General features: G+C 25.3%; 2 protein-coding genes across 5 annotated transcripts; one reads left to right on the plus strand and one right to left on the minus strand.

Moving 5' to 3' along the window:
- Positions 1-1,047: 1,047 nt before the first annotated feature.
- On the plus strand, positions 1,048-8,225 carry LOC112691746 (endoplasmic reticulum-Golgi intermediate compartment protein 2). 4 transcript variants are annotated; one of them, XM_025566131.1, is made up of 8 exons: positions 1,048-1,144; positions 5,372-5,492; positions 5,643-5,798; positions 5,871-6,090; positions 7,105-7,358; positions 7,451-7,573; positions 7,906-8,043; positions 8,109-8,225. In XM_025566131.1, the coding sequence occupies exons 1-8, from the start codon at positions 1,112-1,114 to the stop codon at positions 8,195-8,197; spliced, it is 1,134 nt and encodes a 377-aa protein (XP_025421916.1). In that variant the 5' UTR covers positions 1,048-1,111; the 3' UTR covers positions 8,198-8,225. The 4 variants fall into 4 exon arrangements, with proteins under 4 accessions (XP_025421916.1, XP_025421920.1, XP_025421919.1 ...); XM_025566135.1 differs by lacking the exon at positions 1,048-1,144 and adding an exon at positions 3,917-4,205 and having other exon boundaries at positions 8,109-8,223; XM_025566134.1 differs by lacking the exon at positions 1,048-1,144 and adding an exon at positions 3,917-4,201 and having other exon boundaries at positions 8,109-8,223.
- A 1,096-nt stretch (positions 8,226-9,321) lies between these two features.
- LOC112691776 (putative leucine-rich repeat-containing protein DDB_G0290503) lies at positions 9,322-17,007 on the minus strand. Its single transcript, XM_025566172.1, has 5 exons — positions 16,792-17,007; positions 11,279-11,559; positions 11,050-11,199; positions 10,263-10,392; positions 9,322-9,703 (listed from the first exon to the last, which is right to left on the minus strand). The coding sequence occupies exons 1-5, from the start codon at positions 16,873-16,875 to the stop codon at positions 9,479-9,481; spliced, it is 870 nt and encodes a 289-aa protein (XP_025421957.1). The 5' UTR covers positions 16,876-17,007; the 3' UTR covers positions 9,322-9,478.
- Positions 17,008-17,680: the final 673 nt, after the last annotated feature.

The following is a 17,680-nucleotide window of genomic DNA, read 5'->3' on the forward strand; positions in this document are numbered from 1 at the left end:
ACAAAATTCGTTTAAACGAGATTTAAAAGAAAATTTAGATTTTTATAATTACATACATACATATTAGATGTTATTACATATTTTATTAGATACATAAATACATTGTACATAGGTACATAAGTTATTATTTAATTAAAATGTATATATTTTTTATTATGTACCTACATTAGAGTGGCCCTTAGTTATGGTGAAGAAAAAAAATATTTTTCATTTCTAACCATCTCATTTTATTAGTTAAATTTGGTTATGATTACTAACCCCTTTCATTTGCCCACAAAAGGATTGAAAAATTACAAAATAACGTTGGTTTGACGTTTTTTTAATATAATCAATAAACTATTGAACTTATTGTAAAAATGTACATAACTTATATTATATATATTTATATTTTGAATAAAAAACATATCTATAATATTTTTCGTTCACATATTATTTTATATAAACAATTATAGAATACTGAATATTTCACTTATTTAAAAAAATTAACTTTTTTACGGTATATCGGAATAACGGTTGATGATATGACAAAATATTCCATGTAAGAATGATAAAAAATTAAATTTTCTAAAAAAAGTTATTAAGCAATAAGCTCCGTAATAACAAGTTTTATTTAACAAATGTGTATCTTATACGCATATCTTATATGTATATCTTATGTGTATAAATAATGAGATGAATATTATCTTATCACATATTAATAGCCGAAAAAAACTGGTAAAATTCGTAATATCAAGCTAAAAAATTGTAAAAATTCGTTACATTCCTAGAACATTGACCAAAAAAACTTTGTTATATAGAGGGGACCAAAATATATTTAATTTTTCTTTACATCAAGAGGTTATTAAGGGAACGACAGTTTTATTCGTTATATCGAACTCGTTATACCGTGAGTTGATTGTATATAATATAATTTATTATATACATTTTGTCGTGTGTGAACATTATATTTGTTTTCTCAGATATCAGGAGTGTACGAGTATGTATAGTGTGTACTTACGACCAGCAGCGTCGTCAAAACTATTTTGAACACGTATGTGTATATTATAACTCATATGAGACTGCGCAGCAATCGTGTGTGTGCGGGTACGTTTAAACTGCGTTCTTTATATATATGTTTTGGACGACTGGTAGCATCGTCCATACGGTAAAATATTAGTATATTACTATTTACTATATTAGTTAATGATTTTTTTTTAATTAACTACCTAAACACTAATCATTCGTTATCCGTTGCTATTGCCGTTAATTATTTTTAAACATATTGGTGTATTATTATTATATATATATATATATATATATTATTATATATTATATATATATATATATATAATAAGCGAAATCTCATAATCGTGTGCATACAAGTACCTGTAAGTTTAAACTATATTCTTATGTACGCGTTTTGGACGACTAACAGCGTGGTCCGCGATATTATAAATTTTATATTTATTTTCTACTGCGGCTTGCGACTAGACACTAGTAGGACCATTTTTCATCGGCGAAAAATAGGCGCATGCATTTTATTCTTAACTCTATAAGTTAGTTATTTTGAAATTATGTAGTAATATATATATTTATATAGGTACCTTATATAAGTGGATCGGACCAACGGTGGATTGGCCCACCGGGATACCTGGAAAGTTCCCGGTAGTCGTATTATAAGTTATAATTTATAACACTGGGTCTATGCACTTGGATTAAAAATTATTTTATAAAAATAATGTATTTAAGTATATTGTATTTAATTGTAAAATTGTGATAAAAACCTAGTGTAAACGTCACGTAAACAGTTTTACGAGCATTTAATTCATGAATAAAGGAGACTTTTATGGAAAAATTATTATTATTGGATGGTGGGCCGGTCATACGGTAATTTCATGGGCCGAAATTTTTAGCCAATCCGTCGCTGGATCAGACCCTACCTAGTCCGTTCCTGTATTATAACATAAATGTTTAATAGTGTAATAGATTAAATAATAGTTTTCGGAATACTTGAAAAAATTCCCGGGCTGCACTGAAGTCAGTCCCTAACTAAACGAATACTAAAATACTTATTTTCGTTGATGTATTAAATGCGGCTATCAACATCAAAAATAGCTGTAGACATAAACAAGATCGTCATAAAAGAAACAAAAAGGTTCCGTTCATTTACATCGAAATAACATCAAATCAAATAAATAAAGATAAAACGATAAATATACCATACTAATTTTTGTCGGTCGTTTGTACAATTATAATATTATGATACACTTTATTAATTGATTATTATCATTATTAATGATTCATTAAACATCTAAGCGGCCCGATAATATTTTTAAAATTAATATTTAGCATTTTCTTAAGCCTAATCGAGCATCGCTGCTCTAAATGAACAAAAACAATCGTACGTGTACAGATGTAGATAGATAAATAAGAAACATTGTTTTCGTCAGGTAAAAACAATTCATTTATAAAAATAATTACACGCCAATAAATGTTTTATATAATATTTTATAAAACCTTTTGTGTTGATAAATGATAAATGATATTAGTAATTCGGTGCAGTCCAATGTTTTCGTGCACTTATCACCTGAACTCGGTGTACAAAACTAGAACGGTGCATGAAAAAGACAGCTTAGTGTGTTTGTACGGCTGAAAACGCTATAAATGTCAACGTGTTATTTTGTCATTAGTAATATCATAATACTAATATGTAGGACAGATGACTTGTAGCTCTAAAAAAACACTAAGTATGCAAGCACTTATGTATTTAAAAACCCTAAAATATGCATTACAATTTTTTTAGTATTTTTAAATATATTTAACATACTCTTATATTTTTTTTAAAAACGATCAATTTATAAAAAACATAAATCATTTTTCACATCTTACTTTAATATCACAATACTTACAGTATAGGACTTAACTGTTTGTCAAAAACACATCGACACCAAATTCAAATAAATAACTCTTTGACCGATTGTTAAAAAACTACTTATCTTTTAACATTTTAATGTAAAAAACAGTATACAACGAATATTTGACACAAATTACGTATACAGACACATATGCGCAGACTACAGAACTAATTACTATAGTATTAAATTATTTACGAACACTGACAAAAGGCAATGCATTGACATTTTTTCGGTATCATCAATGGAATCGTTAACGTCCTATCCGAAAATGTATGATGTAAGCTACGTGTTTACTGTTTATAAATAAAATTGCCGATCCTGGAAGACATATTATCTACTAGGAAAAACGTGCGTCTACAAACAGTCAACAACCATATTATATGATCAAAATTTAAAATTATTTGAAATATACATATTAAAATATAAAATGGAAGAAATATGCATTTATTTTCAAAATAAAATGTCAAGACTAGCTTTGTGAAAGTATGAAACATATTTGTTTTGTATTCTGTTATTTTTATGATTGTACAAAACAAATATGCTATACAAGTCCTCTGTCCTATTGATATGTAATTTTAATATGTATTATGCCAGCTCCTTGAAGTTAAATGAATTTATTGATTTGGTTTCGTTTATTACTTCATATTAGTATAAACCATTTAAATCCATTGTTTATTAGTCATCACTAATAACAATATAATCCAAAGTTGATTTTGATGTGATGATAATTTTCTGATTTTTAATCCGTATAATTAATAAAAACACTTAATAGTTTCCTTTGGACTTTGCGTCTATTTACAATGAACTTTGGATTTTAAAAATACATATTAACAATTTATATTAAACAATATTTTGATATCAATCAACTTTAATTGTTATTTTCAATAAATAAATTTGAATGTATGTGTTTTATTTTATATTTATAAACTTTATAATTTATATATAATTTTAATTTATGAAATTAACGTAAGTACACTAGTGAGCAGGTACTCGTCGATTTTAAATTTGATTACTATTATTGATATCAGTGTATGATAACACGTCAGTGATTGATGATAAAATCAGTTAGCATACGATTCGAGTACTATGTTTCAATTCTATCCAGTTTAGTGACTAGTAAACGTAATTTTGAATATTATACAACGTGACATTTGCCCACAGTTTAAATGTCTTTTTTTATAGTGTGACCACCTACTTAGGTGTTAACTATGATATTTGTCTCGTATTCAATGCACAAGAGTGTATTTAGTATCAAAACTTAAAAGAAAAAAAAAGTTTCTAAGTGTTTGGTCTAAATAGAAAAGTGAGTAGGTATATTTAAAAAGTTGAATTATTTATTTTTATTTAAATATAGCCAACCACCGAAACAGTCATTTAGTCGATCAAAATAATGATTTGAAGGGTTTCTCCTGTTTTTATTTTAAGTGCTTTTTTTAATTCATTAAATTATCAGGAATTTAACTGATTTTTAACTTATTAAATGATAGTTATTAATGTGTTTCTACACCATAAATATTTCAAATATTAAATTTTTCTTTTTAAAACGATTTTTATAGTTTAAAAGGAAACTTTAACCAGAAAAAAAAATTTAAAAAGCAATTTGTACATATTATTAACAATTATAATTAAAAGTAAATTTAATTTAATGTTGTGAATATTATGTATAAAAGTACATTATTTTATGTATAAAAATACCCTTATCATGTGTAGTAATATTAGTATTAATAACTGTAGGTACATCTATTTTACTTATTGTTTATTCTATTGCATTTAACGTCATTTTATTTATTTATAATATATTTTAACAGAAATTAAGTATAAACTTTAACCATAAGTAATTAAAATTAATTTTGAGTTAAGAAAAATAATTTCAATATTAATCCATAATAACATAAGAAACATTAATGACACATTTAAAAAAAGTTATTTTAAGTGCCTATCTATTTACAAAATAAGCAAAAAAGTTTAGTATTTATATTTTTAAACACTTTTACATATTTTATGTTGAATTCAGATATTCAATTTAAATATTTGTTCTGTGTTATAAATAATAGTTTTATATCATTATTGTTAAGGTTTTTTGTGGTAGTTGTAAATAATTGTTGAATTTTTTTTTAATGTTTATGTCTTACTAAATATTAACAAACTTTAATAACTTGAATCTGAAAAGGAGATAAAATATAGAGAATAATTGAAAATGTATATAAATATATTGCTTCAGTAGGTTTATTATTCAATTTATTAAGATAATTGAATTATTGAACTTTAAAATACCTATAATTACTACATATTATACACGAAAATATACAGTTTTTAATAAAAAAAAAACAAACCATACATGAGTAAATAAAAATTTGTTTGCTTTTACTAAACCTATTGCATTTAATCTATAAAAATATTTCCAAATAATAGTCAGTTATTTTTATTTCTAATAAGAATAATAATAAAAGTAATTTTAAATTACTTTTCTTTTTTAGAATATAGCAATGTTAAGATATAGAGGGAAAAAATCAGCTTTAAATATAGTAAAAGAATTTGATTCATTTCCAAAGGTCCAAGAAGAAATTTATGAACCATCTACTTATAGTAATGTTATATGTAAGAGAGCACAATATTATATTTAAATGTGTTAACTGGAACAATGTATTTTATTAATATAATTATTAGTTATATTAATACTATTTTGTCGTGGTCAGTTACATTTTTAATTTAAACTTAAATAAAAGTTTTACTATGACATTTTTTTAGCTACTGCTTTAGTTTCCATATTTGGATTATGGATAATTATTTCTGAAATACGATATGTTTTACAAGATCATAGCATATATAGATTTGTACCAGATACAGAGTATGAATCAAAACTTCCAATTAACATTGATATTACAGTTGCATCAACTTGTGATAGTATGTATTGAGTTTTTCTACAGTTTATTATAAACTTAATTTTTTTTAAATTTTATCTTGCATCATTTTCAGGTATTGGTGCTGATATTGTTGATACAACAGGACAAAATATGATGTTATTTGGAGAATTAAAAACTGATGATACGTGGTGGGAAATGACGAAAGAGCAGCAACTGCATTTCGACCAAATGCGTGATATAAACGAATATTTAAGGGAAGAATACCATTCAATGAAAGATATTCTATGGATGTTTGATGATTATAATAGATTAAAAAACAAATTTCCTGTTAGGTATAATTACTATTTTCAATACAGTATCATATAGTTGTTTTTAATTCTTCACAAGTGTATTTAGTGATTTTAGCAATGAAATTGCTATTTCATTGCTAAAATTATTTTTTAATTCTTCATCAAATATATTTAAAATAGTATTTTTTAAATTCATGAGTGTAGTTTAAATTATTACTTAATAATATATAATATCTTCTATATAATTATTATCTGATAAATAGTAATTTAAAACATTATTTACTAACTACTTTTAAGTTCTTTTTATAAATACTAATATAATACATAAAAAAAAGCAAGAAAACACAATTTTGTTTTATTTATTGACAATTTAATAATATTAACTATTACAATTTTTTAAATTTTTTTATATATTTTAATCTATTTTATTCCTAAAAGTATTTATCTTCCATGATTTAATAATACAGATATTAGTATAATTTATATAAATGAAGTGAATTTTTTTTTTAATTTTAAACGTTTTTTTTACGTTAATTCATATTATTTAATATGTTATTAAAATAAATTATTATTTAGTTATTATAATATTTTCATATTTTGTTTAAAACGAATTACGTTTTTAAAAAAGCTATAACCCATACTTGTCAAAATTATTAAAAATTGATATGGAATTCTTTTAGATGCTGTGAAAAATCTATGAAAACATTTATACAATTTAAAAAATATGTCATTAAACTATTTACAAATCTTATGTGCTTCTCATATATCATAATTTCCAAGGTGAATTTAAGTAATATCAACAATAATTTTTCGAAAGTATACAGTATTCATTATTTATATTCCAGTTATATATATTAGTTATATTTATATATCAGTTAATATATTCATGTCTCAGTTAAATAACTAAATTTGTTTTATTGTACGTATGTATGGATTTATATTTTGTTAATATTTGAACTTCCGTGAAACTTTTTTATTATCTTTTATTTATAAATGCAAAATAATTCAAATTATTTACTTAAAAATGTATTCAATTATTCTTTTTTAATATTACAGAACAGAGAAGCCTGACACTTTACCTAATGCATGTCGTATTCATGGATCATTAATTCTAAATAAAGTTATAGGAAATTTCCATATAACTCCAGGAAAATCTTTAATAGTTCCAGGTGGTCATGTTCATCTTACTGGTCCATTTTTTGGATCAATGGCTACTAATTTTTCTCACCGAATTCATCAATTTTCATTCGGAATTCCAACAAAGGGACTTGTATATTCCTTAGAAGGAGAGCTTCACATAGCCAATGAAAGTAAGAAATATTAATTATATTTTCAAATAATTTAAATTAATATAACTTATCAATTGTAAACATATTTTAACTAACTAATATGACTGTTATAGGTAATATATCGTATAAGTATTTCATTGATGTAGTAGCTACAGATGTTAAATCACATTCAAATGAAATTAAAACCTATCAGTATTCAGCTAAAGATATACAAAGAATAATAGACCATAATTCTGGTAGGTTAAAGGGTTATTGATGATCTATAGCTTTTTATTATACAATTATAAAGATGTATTAATTAATATATTATTATAACGAAAAAATATTAACACTAAACATTCCATCATTTTTAGATTATTTTATATTATATATATATTTAACTTGATAACTTATTTTTTTATTTTAAACAACTATAAAGTTATTAAAGATAAATCTTTAATTATTATATAATTGAGCACTTGCTTCACTACTTGAATATTATACTTGCCATCACTACTTTTTAATTTGTTAAATATTTCTATTTTAATGGTAATTTGGTTATATTCACATAAATTTATGTTTGTTTTAGGGAGTCATGGTATGCCTGGAATATTTTTTCAATATGATATAAATGCTCTAAAAGTTATTATCACTGAAGATAAAATAACCATATTTCAACTAACTATTAAAATAGCATCAACTATTGGTGGTTTATTTTTATTATTTAGTAAGTATGAATAAAAATAAAATGTATATATTATACCTACATTTTAACAATTTTATTTATTTCAGACTTTATGAAGATCTTATTAGACAAACTTACAAAAAAAATATGTTCTAATTATAACATTAATGATTCCAATTCAATGGAAAAGTCCTAATATTATAAGAAATCTGTTAGCTAAATAAAATTAAATACAGTTGAATAAAGAGCTTCCAAATTTTGATTAATAAATCAATATATATTATGAAACAATTTTTTTATAGTTTTAAACCCCATTATTTTATCACATTTCGTTTACATGTATAAATTAATAATAATTTTATTACTGATGTTGGTGGCTGAGTGAGATAAAAATGTTGCATTTAAACGCATAGTTGCTATTTTGAACTTTATTACTAGAGATCTGCAGGGCCAGGTTAGGTCGACGTGGCCCGTACTGGGCTTGTCATACAGGCCGTGTCATAATAAAGCGGTTCGGTTATGGGTGGGATCGTGGTATTTTTCTTTGGACCAAGCCGGTCAAAAATAAAATTACCTATTGCTAGCTCATTGAGAACTCGAAGTTATCAACAATCTATGTACCATATAACCTAACTTAACCACACCATTCTTTATTTTTGGGTTATAATTTTTTATGTCTTTGTTCTTGAAGACTTATAATTGTCAACTGGTTTACTAGTTGTAATAATGATGAAATATTAATGATAACTAATATACATTTCATTAAATATATGTGTAAAAGATTGCATTTTACAGTGACAACAAAGAAACTTAATTATCAACTAGAAAACTGATAAAGACTATCAATACAACAATATAATATTTTACAAAACCAAATAAAATGTTAAAAAAAATTTGACTTAATTTGTCAGTAAATTTCTTACTTTTTAAATTTCACAACTTTCTTATGATACTCACTGTGCAGTTCTATGTCATCATATATATTGAAAATGAATTCAATCAGTTTTCATAAATTAATCTATTTGTCAATTTATATTTTTGTTGATCATAAATAACCTGCAATCAATCAAATAGTTTTATAGTAACATTTGTATTTATCATAAATGATAAATTACAGTTTACTTTCGTAGACATAATTATTATTGTTATTTTAGTGTCTGTGTCATACATAAAAAGTTGAAATATTTAAGATAAAGCTATATTTATAACTTATGAAATTAAATGCCTATTACTACTACTACTAAGTTCCTAGTACTATTTTATGTTACATAAAATAAGATTATTTAAAAAAATAAAAAATAAATTTATTAAAGGGTTCTTTTAGGACACCATGTATTATAAAGTTATGTATTTGTACGTACATTACGTTTTTACGTTTTTAATGCATATAAATCCGTGCTATACTCATACGTAGTATTCCATATCAAACAACTATGGGTCATAACCATAGCTTTCAAATGTATTCCTACCTACGTACTTAATTATTTTTCATTTTTGATTGAGACTTTTTCTGTCCTTTTTTATTTTTTTTGATATCACGAGTCTTAATATAGTTTAAGTATCTTCTAAAATTTAATTGTATTTTTCGAGCGGCTATTTTACGTTGTATTTGGTACAATTTTTCGTGCCATATTCTATCGTTTTCTTCTTCTTTTTCGCGAATCACATCATTATAAAATGGTACTTGATCTGAAATCGATACCTAGGAGTATAATAAAAATCAGATATCACAATATTAATATCTTGTTTTCTTATTACACTCAAACATTTTGTAATAAATTACGGTAACGACGGAATTAAATGTATTAAACGTTACAACCCCAAATATATCAAAACTTAAATAGATATATTTGAAAAAGTATCTAAAACTTGATATTTGTTTATCATTATCATATAATCATGCAAATTATAATACAATATGATTGACATTCTACGTTCGTAGAAGAAGAAAAATATTTTTTTATTTTATACAATTAATAATATTTAATATCAAGTACATTTTTGTAGCAATAAATAATTTAGCTGTCCTATGAATGTTATAAAATTAATATTGTAGATACGATTGTTCAGTATTTTGATTGCACACACTTATTAAGATTGCGAATCATTATACTTACCAAATTAATTTTGAAACTTTAATGTATTTTTGTACATTTTAGAGAACATAGAGACCACATAACGAAATTATGATATTCACTACATTTTAAATTCGTATGATTATTATAATATATACATTAATACACAAAAAATATCCAACTTACTTGTAATTGACATATATTTTCTTCAATATTTTTTATTTTTGAATTTAATTCGTTCACTTTTCTGTATTTTTCCATCATTTCAGAATCGTACGTTCGTATTAATTGTGTTTTTTTTGTTTTGAAATAATTTCTATAACAAAGATTCTTTTACAAATTCCAGTGGACAATAATTAGACAATGTAAAAAATTTTATTCATTTTTAAGTTTGTTATTTTTTTATTTTCAATTAATTTAGTCACACTTGTTGAAAACAAAATATGTATAATACATAGTTTTCCAAAAATTAATATTGATGCCGCATATATTTATTTTATTTCAATTATATACAGAAATATTAAAGTTAATTATTTTACGATTTAGCGATATTTTTGAAAATTTAATAATTCTACTTGAAATTTAAGTGATATAATGGAAAACATTTTTTTTTTAATATGTATCAATAAAAATATATAACATCTTTAAATTTTAATCTAATTCTTAACAAATTTACACGAGTTTTATTTCGTTAATTAGGTTTTGACAGTTATTGTATTTATTAATTACAAATTAATAATATGAATACAATTTTGTGTATGGACAATGGGCCTGAAACACCTGTAAAACGCCAAATAAGAAGAATACTTTTTGTTTTTAAAATATGAGTTTGTAAAAAATGTATGCATTAAAAAACGGTACTATTTTATTTTTATTTTATTTACTTTAAATACGTTTAAAAATAATCAAACTTATTTAATGTAACTATGTATTTACCACCTAAATTGCATGCAATATAATGTTATATGTTTACCTTAGCTGAATAAGTTTATTCTTTTCCATCTCGTTGTTTTTTTTGATGGATTCAATTTTTGATGAACAACTTTTTGTATCCAACTGCAAGTTTAATATTTTATGTTCATGTTCTTTCATTGCCGCCAAAATAATAGCTTCCGATTTCATTCTAAATAAAATTGTTCATGAATAATATTGAGTTCGTAATTTATATTATAAATTATGATTTTATTATAATAATGACAAACATTTTTTTTTTAATTGCAAATTGTAACTTTCGATCTACAATTTCGAAATAACGTTCTACTTGATTTTTTCTGTTAATCATTGTCTGAATGCCTTGTTTAATTTGTTCGCACGTTTGTCGATCCTTGTTCAATATTTGTCGTTTATGATAGTTGGTGACACTACATAAATTATTTTCTGAATTCATTTTTATTGTTGCATTGTCGTCCGCTTCTAATTCTTCGATAATTTGAGTTATGAATTGCACAGCCACATTTACATTGTACTTGAAGTCAGCGGAATTCTTTAACAGAAAAGAAAATATAAAAAATGTAAGTTTATAGTTTATTTGCTTATTAAATATTTTCTATTATAGTATATAAAAAAAAAGTTGCAGTTAACTTTTGGAATTTTTTAAACGAATACGGGTTACCTCTCGAACGATTTTTCTGGAATTTTTTTCTTCAAATAGCGTGTTTTCATTCTAAATATTTTGATAGGTATTTAAAATAATCAAAATTTAGCAACCGTACTTACATAAATTATTATCAACAAACTATGAAAATGATAAAAATTTAAATTATTAAAATTGTATGACAATTTATACCTTTAGAGTATGTTTATTATAACGAGATAAATTTATATCGAATTATTTTTATTTTTTGAAGTTTTATTTTATCATAAGACCTTTTTATGATGATTTAAACTGATACATACAAGTATACGTTACCAAATACTAAAATTCCACTAGAAGACTTAAGTTTTAATAATTACGTTATTACGCGATTTTTATTCTCCCTTTTACATTTTGATTTTGAAGGATCAGGGTCTTGAAACAAAACAAAAAAAAAAACTCTTAAAGGAAGGTGAAAGTAAATGGTGTAAAGAATATTCATAATTAGGATTAGGAAATAAAATACTAAAAATATGTAAACTTGTATACATTTGAAATTACTGAAATATACAATTAAAAATTGTATTTTTATTCTAAATTAAAATGTTATTTTACAAAATTGTCGATTGTAAATTAATAAATTAATAAAATAAAATATTTAACTATGGTCATCGTGATTTATTTAAATTTCTGAAAAAATATGTTTAAAAGCAGCTGGTAATTACTTTAACAATATTTTTTTATTATTAACTCACGAGAACGGATTACAGAATAACGGCACAGAAAATACCTTACGCGTATATTTTCGACGACTTAAAAGTAGAGCAAGTATATAAAATAGTCATGTGATCATAGTTAATAAAATATTAATCCATTAGAGAGGGAGTTTCCCGTTTCCGCCAAAAACAAAAAAGGTACGATTCTCGTTTCCGCCAAAAGCCATTTCCACCAAAAAAAGTTTGGAAATCATTGGTTTTAATTTTTAAGCATTATTATTGAATATATGTTGTGGTATGTGTAAAAGACATTAGTAATGTATATATCGTAGGCATATGGTAAAATCAAATAAAATTAAATGCCTAGTAATTTAATTAAATGACTAGGAATATGATTAAATGTCTATTTTATGTCAAGCAAATAATAAAAAAACATTTTGTATTATTTTAAAAATTTAAATATATTTTCTATCAGTTATTTATTGTTATTTTATACGTAAAAAAGCAATGTATTATTTATTAATATGTAAAACACGTTGGTATATGAAATAATATGTTTAATTTCATGTTCACTATTGCTATTGCTTTAAAAATGAAATTATAAATATATACAGATAATAGCTAATTAGATGATAATACAAGTATATTGTATACCCTATAGTCAGTATGATTTGACTATACAAGTATGTCTACGATATATACACTATAATCGTCGATAATAACGGTACAATATTTGATGTACTATATTATACTGTATTATAGTTTATTTATAATTCGCACACAATAATTGTTTGACAAAATGTTAAATTGTTATATTTCCATTCAGTATCTGTTCTTTTTGTCACCAGAACACTTAAACGTTCTTACTTACTTACCATTCTTAAAATGGAATTTGTTGTAAATAAAAGAGGTAAAACAATGTTGATTTTTGATGGTTTAAATATGTTTTTGGTTATACGTTACATACAAATGTAACTCGGTGAACAGGAGCAGATTGACAATTATTTTCGGCCCAGGAAATATGAAACGAACCAGCCCATGAACCGCAAATTAAACTATTTTACCCCCCCCCCCCTACCAAAAAAATGCTTTATTTTGCATCAATTTCAAAATTTGTTTAGTTTCACCCCTAAATTAGTAAAATTTACAATAACTTTACTATAATTATAGCTATAATAGTTTTGGGTAAGTTACGTGATTAATCAATTCCAACTTGAAATTGAAGTTTAATCTTAATGCATCTTTAAATATATATTTATTTTACAAAATAAAACTTTTTTTTGGGAATTATATAATAATATAGAGCGGCCCAAACAAGGACCGGCCCATCGGGAAGATTCCCGATTTTCCTATAGGCAAATCCGCTCCTGTCGGTGGAGATATTTTATGAAAAATTGTCCGGCCAATATTTTTGAAAAAGAAAAAATAATACTTGTAACGAAAGGTACGTTTTTTATCTACGAGTAAAAGAAATATATTTATTTAATTATTTACTTATTTATGACAATATGTGTTTTTTCAAAACTCCATTGAGATAATATTTGATCTATCCTTATTTTTTACTTTATAAATTATTAAATAGAATGGACATATAATAATATGAAATTATGTAATACTTTAAAAACTCTAATATAATTGTACCTATATTTGACTAACATATTACTATTATCTACGTGTATTAAAATTTATAATGAAAGAACATATAACAATTGTACATGGTTCCCAAACGTCTTATCACAAAAATAAATTTTGGCGGAAACGGGAATCATACTTTTTTCGTTTCTGGTGACATAGGGCTGTGCGTAAATCAAGGAACCGGATTTTTGGCAGAAAAGGTACATGCCCATTAGAGACAGGCGCGGATTCAGAGTAATTATTGGAGGAAGGGGACATTTCATATTGTGGACATAATATAATATATAATATATAATATTCAATAATTCTATAATATTATAAGTATTTACCGTTTACCATAAATATTTTTTAACACTGTAAAGGAATAATCCTTCGACTAAAATTTAAAAAAAAATTAGGTAAGTACATTGAAAAAAAACTTTTTATTTAAGAACAATAAAAAACATATTAAATATGAAATTAAATTAAAAATTATAGAGCGAAATCTAATTTTCTTTTGGTTTTAAAAAACATGTTAATATTAATAATAACTAGGGAACGGATTTATATGTAATAAAAATACAGAAATATATACATATCTATGTAAGTATAATTTATAAAATATGTGCTAAAAACATCCAAATATGTAGGAAAAAATTGAATTAAAAAAAAAAAAAAAATTATAATAATTAAATTGTCAAAATGATTTGTTGCATTGAATTATTACAATATCTTTTAAATTATCAAATATTAAATGTCGCCTATTGGATCTGAAAATATTTTTAAAACGGCTAAATGATCGTTCCACATCAACCTACATGGGTTGATTAAAGCATATTTGAAGCGCATAATATCAGAAGGTGATAATTTCAAATTTTTAGAAGGTTATCTGCCACTCATTATGTCATTGATTGATTGAAAATCAATATAACTTGGAATTTTTTTCTGTAACAACATGAGTTTTCTTTTTTACAACATTTCCTATTGGTCCGTTTACAAGTTTTCATTTTGTTATCCTTGATTCGACAATTTACATATTTTCATTTAAGGACATATTTTTATTTCTAATTTTGTAAATGTATGTGCAATAAAACTAAAATTCACCGAGATGAAAATTAAATTAGTTTTTATGTTTCATTTTGCATAATATTTTGAGCTTTTCTAATAGCGATAGAAGTTACTGGATCCAAATTTGAAATAATTTCTTGTACTTTTGTACGAAGAAGACGTATGAATGATGAAATTATGAAATATGTAAAAATATGTAATTATATCAAAATATGTAAAAATATGTAAAATAAAAGTAGCATTATATTGATAGAAATGATTTAAATCATGAACATTTCTTATCGAATCTTAAATATCTCTTTTTAATAAAAATATGTATTTACATAGAAATCCTTTCCCTAATAATAACTATTTATATAGTTGCTTTTGAAAAAATATAATTTTTATCTTTGTTTGACATACAGTGCTCGACTTGAAGCGGGGCGGAGTACCTCAACTAATTTTCAACAATTTTAGCGTCTCCCTACTATTATTACGTTATAATTATAATGTTTAACAATTTTTGGGGACGCTCTTTTTTTAAAAAGTAAATAGAGTCCCCCTTCTTTAATTTGGCCTTGGCCAAGTCGAGCACTGTTGACATATAATATTAAGGTGCGTTTAGACGGCGCGAGTTTGATTCGCGAGTATGACTCGTGAGTCATACTCGCGCATCACTACCGTGAGCGAGTCCCGCGAATCTGATTCATGGTGAGTCGTGACTCACCTAGATAAAGGGTGAGACGTCAGTATCCACGAGGCAGCCATGGCAAATGTTCCTACTGTGAGTCCTATGATACCACCTCGTGCGGCTGCAGCATTTGCCTTTATTGTAGCCCATATTTAAAAAAAAAGAATTGCAAGTTGGCAAAAACGTCAACGCCGTTGGTGGATGAAAGAAATATTTCGCCAGCGATTCCAATACGGGAACAGGCTAATGAGGGATATGCAAGTCGAATTAGTTGATGACCTCATCATGAATTTCACGCGCATGACATCTTCGCCTTTAATACTGAAACTGGGAGTTGTAAACATGCTCCAATTTCTCGCCAGGCATCCTCTCGCTTGTTTTTATTGTGATACGCCTTTTCTCGCGAATTCCACAAAATAGGATTTTTTTATATTTTTCAATTAATTGAATACATTTAATTTGATCCATTTTGATGATGCACACAGACAAATAATTAAAACGTTTACACGGCGCGAAACAAAAGTACGAATCGCCTTTGACGCGCACCTCGAGACCGACTAACTGACGGCTCGCCGCGCATTCGTCTCGCGAGTCGTGATTCGCGTTCTACAGCCGTCTACACGTCACGAGGATTGATGCGCGAGTCAAACTCGCGCCGTCTAAACGCACCTTTATAACTTTTTTTTTTGTTTCGAAACATTTGGGGGGGGGGGCATCGCTACCATGCCACCGTTGTATCCGCGTCTGATTAGAGAGTATGCATTTTATACTTAGCATTATTCGATCAAACATACATAATAATCATACACAGTTAAATCAAATATATAGCTCACTTAAATTCATATACTATGATTTATCAGCAAAATGCGAAATGCAATATGGAAAAAACAAAACAAATAATTTTCAAGCCATGCTTATAGACTTAAAAAAAATTGCTTATAAAATTACTAGGTACCTACCTATTTTTGACATTTTCGAATTTTTTTTTTTGTTATCATTCAATGCGTTATGAATTTTCTAAAATTGCGCGATTTAACGTATTAACTCGGTGACAATAAAATTATTGTAACTTACTTCGGACAAATATTTTATGCTTTCGATAAAACTATTCAAACTAGGAAGAATCATTGCTCTGGTATCTCCGAAATAGATATTCATTTATAAAAGGAGTAAACGTGTTATGGTACAATTAATGAACTTAAAATACTCAAATTAACATTAAACATTTATAACCCAATAATTGGTGAACAATACTGAACATTCACATTCCGATTAGTTGTAATTATCCGATAAAACCACTATAAATAAAACTACTAACAATAGTTATGCTTTTGCTTTGTGCTGCATTGATTTATTACTCTGCGATAGTGTATCAGATTGACACCGTTACATATCACTATGGATACAAACAGAGAAAGTACCAAAGAACGTATAATAATTTTAAAACATTTAATTCGCTTAATTTCGTGACGATAAGCAATAATAAATTATTGTAGGCATCAAAATTGTACTTCAGATGATATTGAATTTTGTGAAAAGTATTACTATAATCATTACAATCTCAGAGTGTATTCGATTTGTCAATTTGAATAGGTATTGTTTTTACGTTTAGTACTTTTCTCACGAGCAGAACCCGATTGCATACGATTTATCTTTGTGAGATTGCATATATTTGCTGTTAAAGAATGGAAACCCGTAAAATGACACGATTGCGTATTCTAAACTTATAATTATATATTTATACTGTTTTAGACTTAATATCTGAATTATATTTGATTATATTGAGATTTTATATCTAAATGTGGCACTTCAAAATCTATTTCCATTTGCTCGGGTCTGATTATTTTTGATGGCCTAATTAAAATTGAGTCACTTGTTATGCATTTACAATTTTCTCGTAAAATTTGGTGTTCGATTTTCTCTATTGTATTTAAAACATGATTGTGCTCATCTAACATTGATA

This window comes from Sipha flava, unplaced genomic scaffold (genome assembly GCF_003268045.1).
Source record: "Sipha flava isolate LNK unplaced genomic scaffold, YSA_version1 66_pilon_pilon, whole genome shotgun sequence".
Taxonomy (NCBI): Eukaryota; Metazoa; Arthropoda; class Insecta; order Hemiptera; family Aphididae; genus Sipha; species Sipha flava.

What these genes read in the sequence shown, in the direction of transcription:
- LOC112691746 (XM_025566131.1), top strand. Translation starts at nt 1,112, where the DNA reads ATGTTTTGGACGACTGGTAGCATCGTCCATACG. An exon ending in CTGGTAGCATCGTCCATACG is followed by an intron (nt 1,145 to 5,371) that starts GTAAAATATTAG and finishes TTTCTTTTTTAG; the next exon opens with AATATAGCAATGTTAAGATA. An exon ending in TGGTTTATTTTTATTATTTA is followed by an intron (nt 8,044 to 8,108) that starts GTAAGTATGAAT and finishes TATTTATTTCAG; the next exon opens with ACTTTATGAAGATCTTATTA.
- LOC112691776 (XM_025566172.1), bottom strand. Translation starts at nt 16,875, where the DNA reads ATGAATATCTATTTCGGAGATACCAGAGCAATGATTCTTCCTAGTTTG. An exon ending in GCATAAAATATTTGTCCGAA is followed by an intron (nt 11,560 to 16,791) that starts GTAAGTTACAAT and finishes TTTCTGTTAAAG; the next exon opens with AATTCCGCTGACTTCAAGTA. An exon ending in AATAAACTTATTCAGCTAAG is followed by an intron (nt 10,393 to 11,049) that starts GTAAACATATAA and finishes TCTTTGTTATAG; the next exon opens with AAATTATTTCAAAACAAAAA.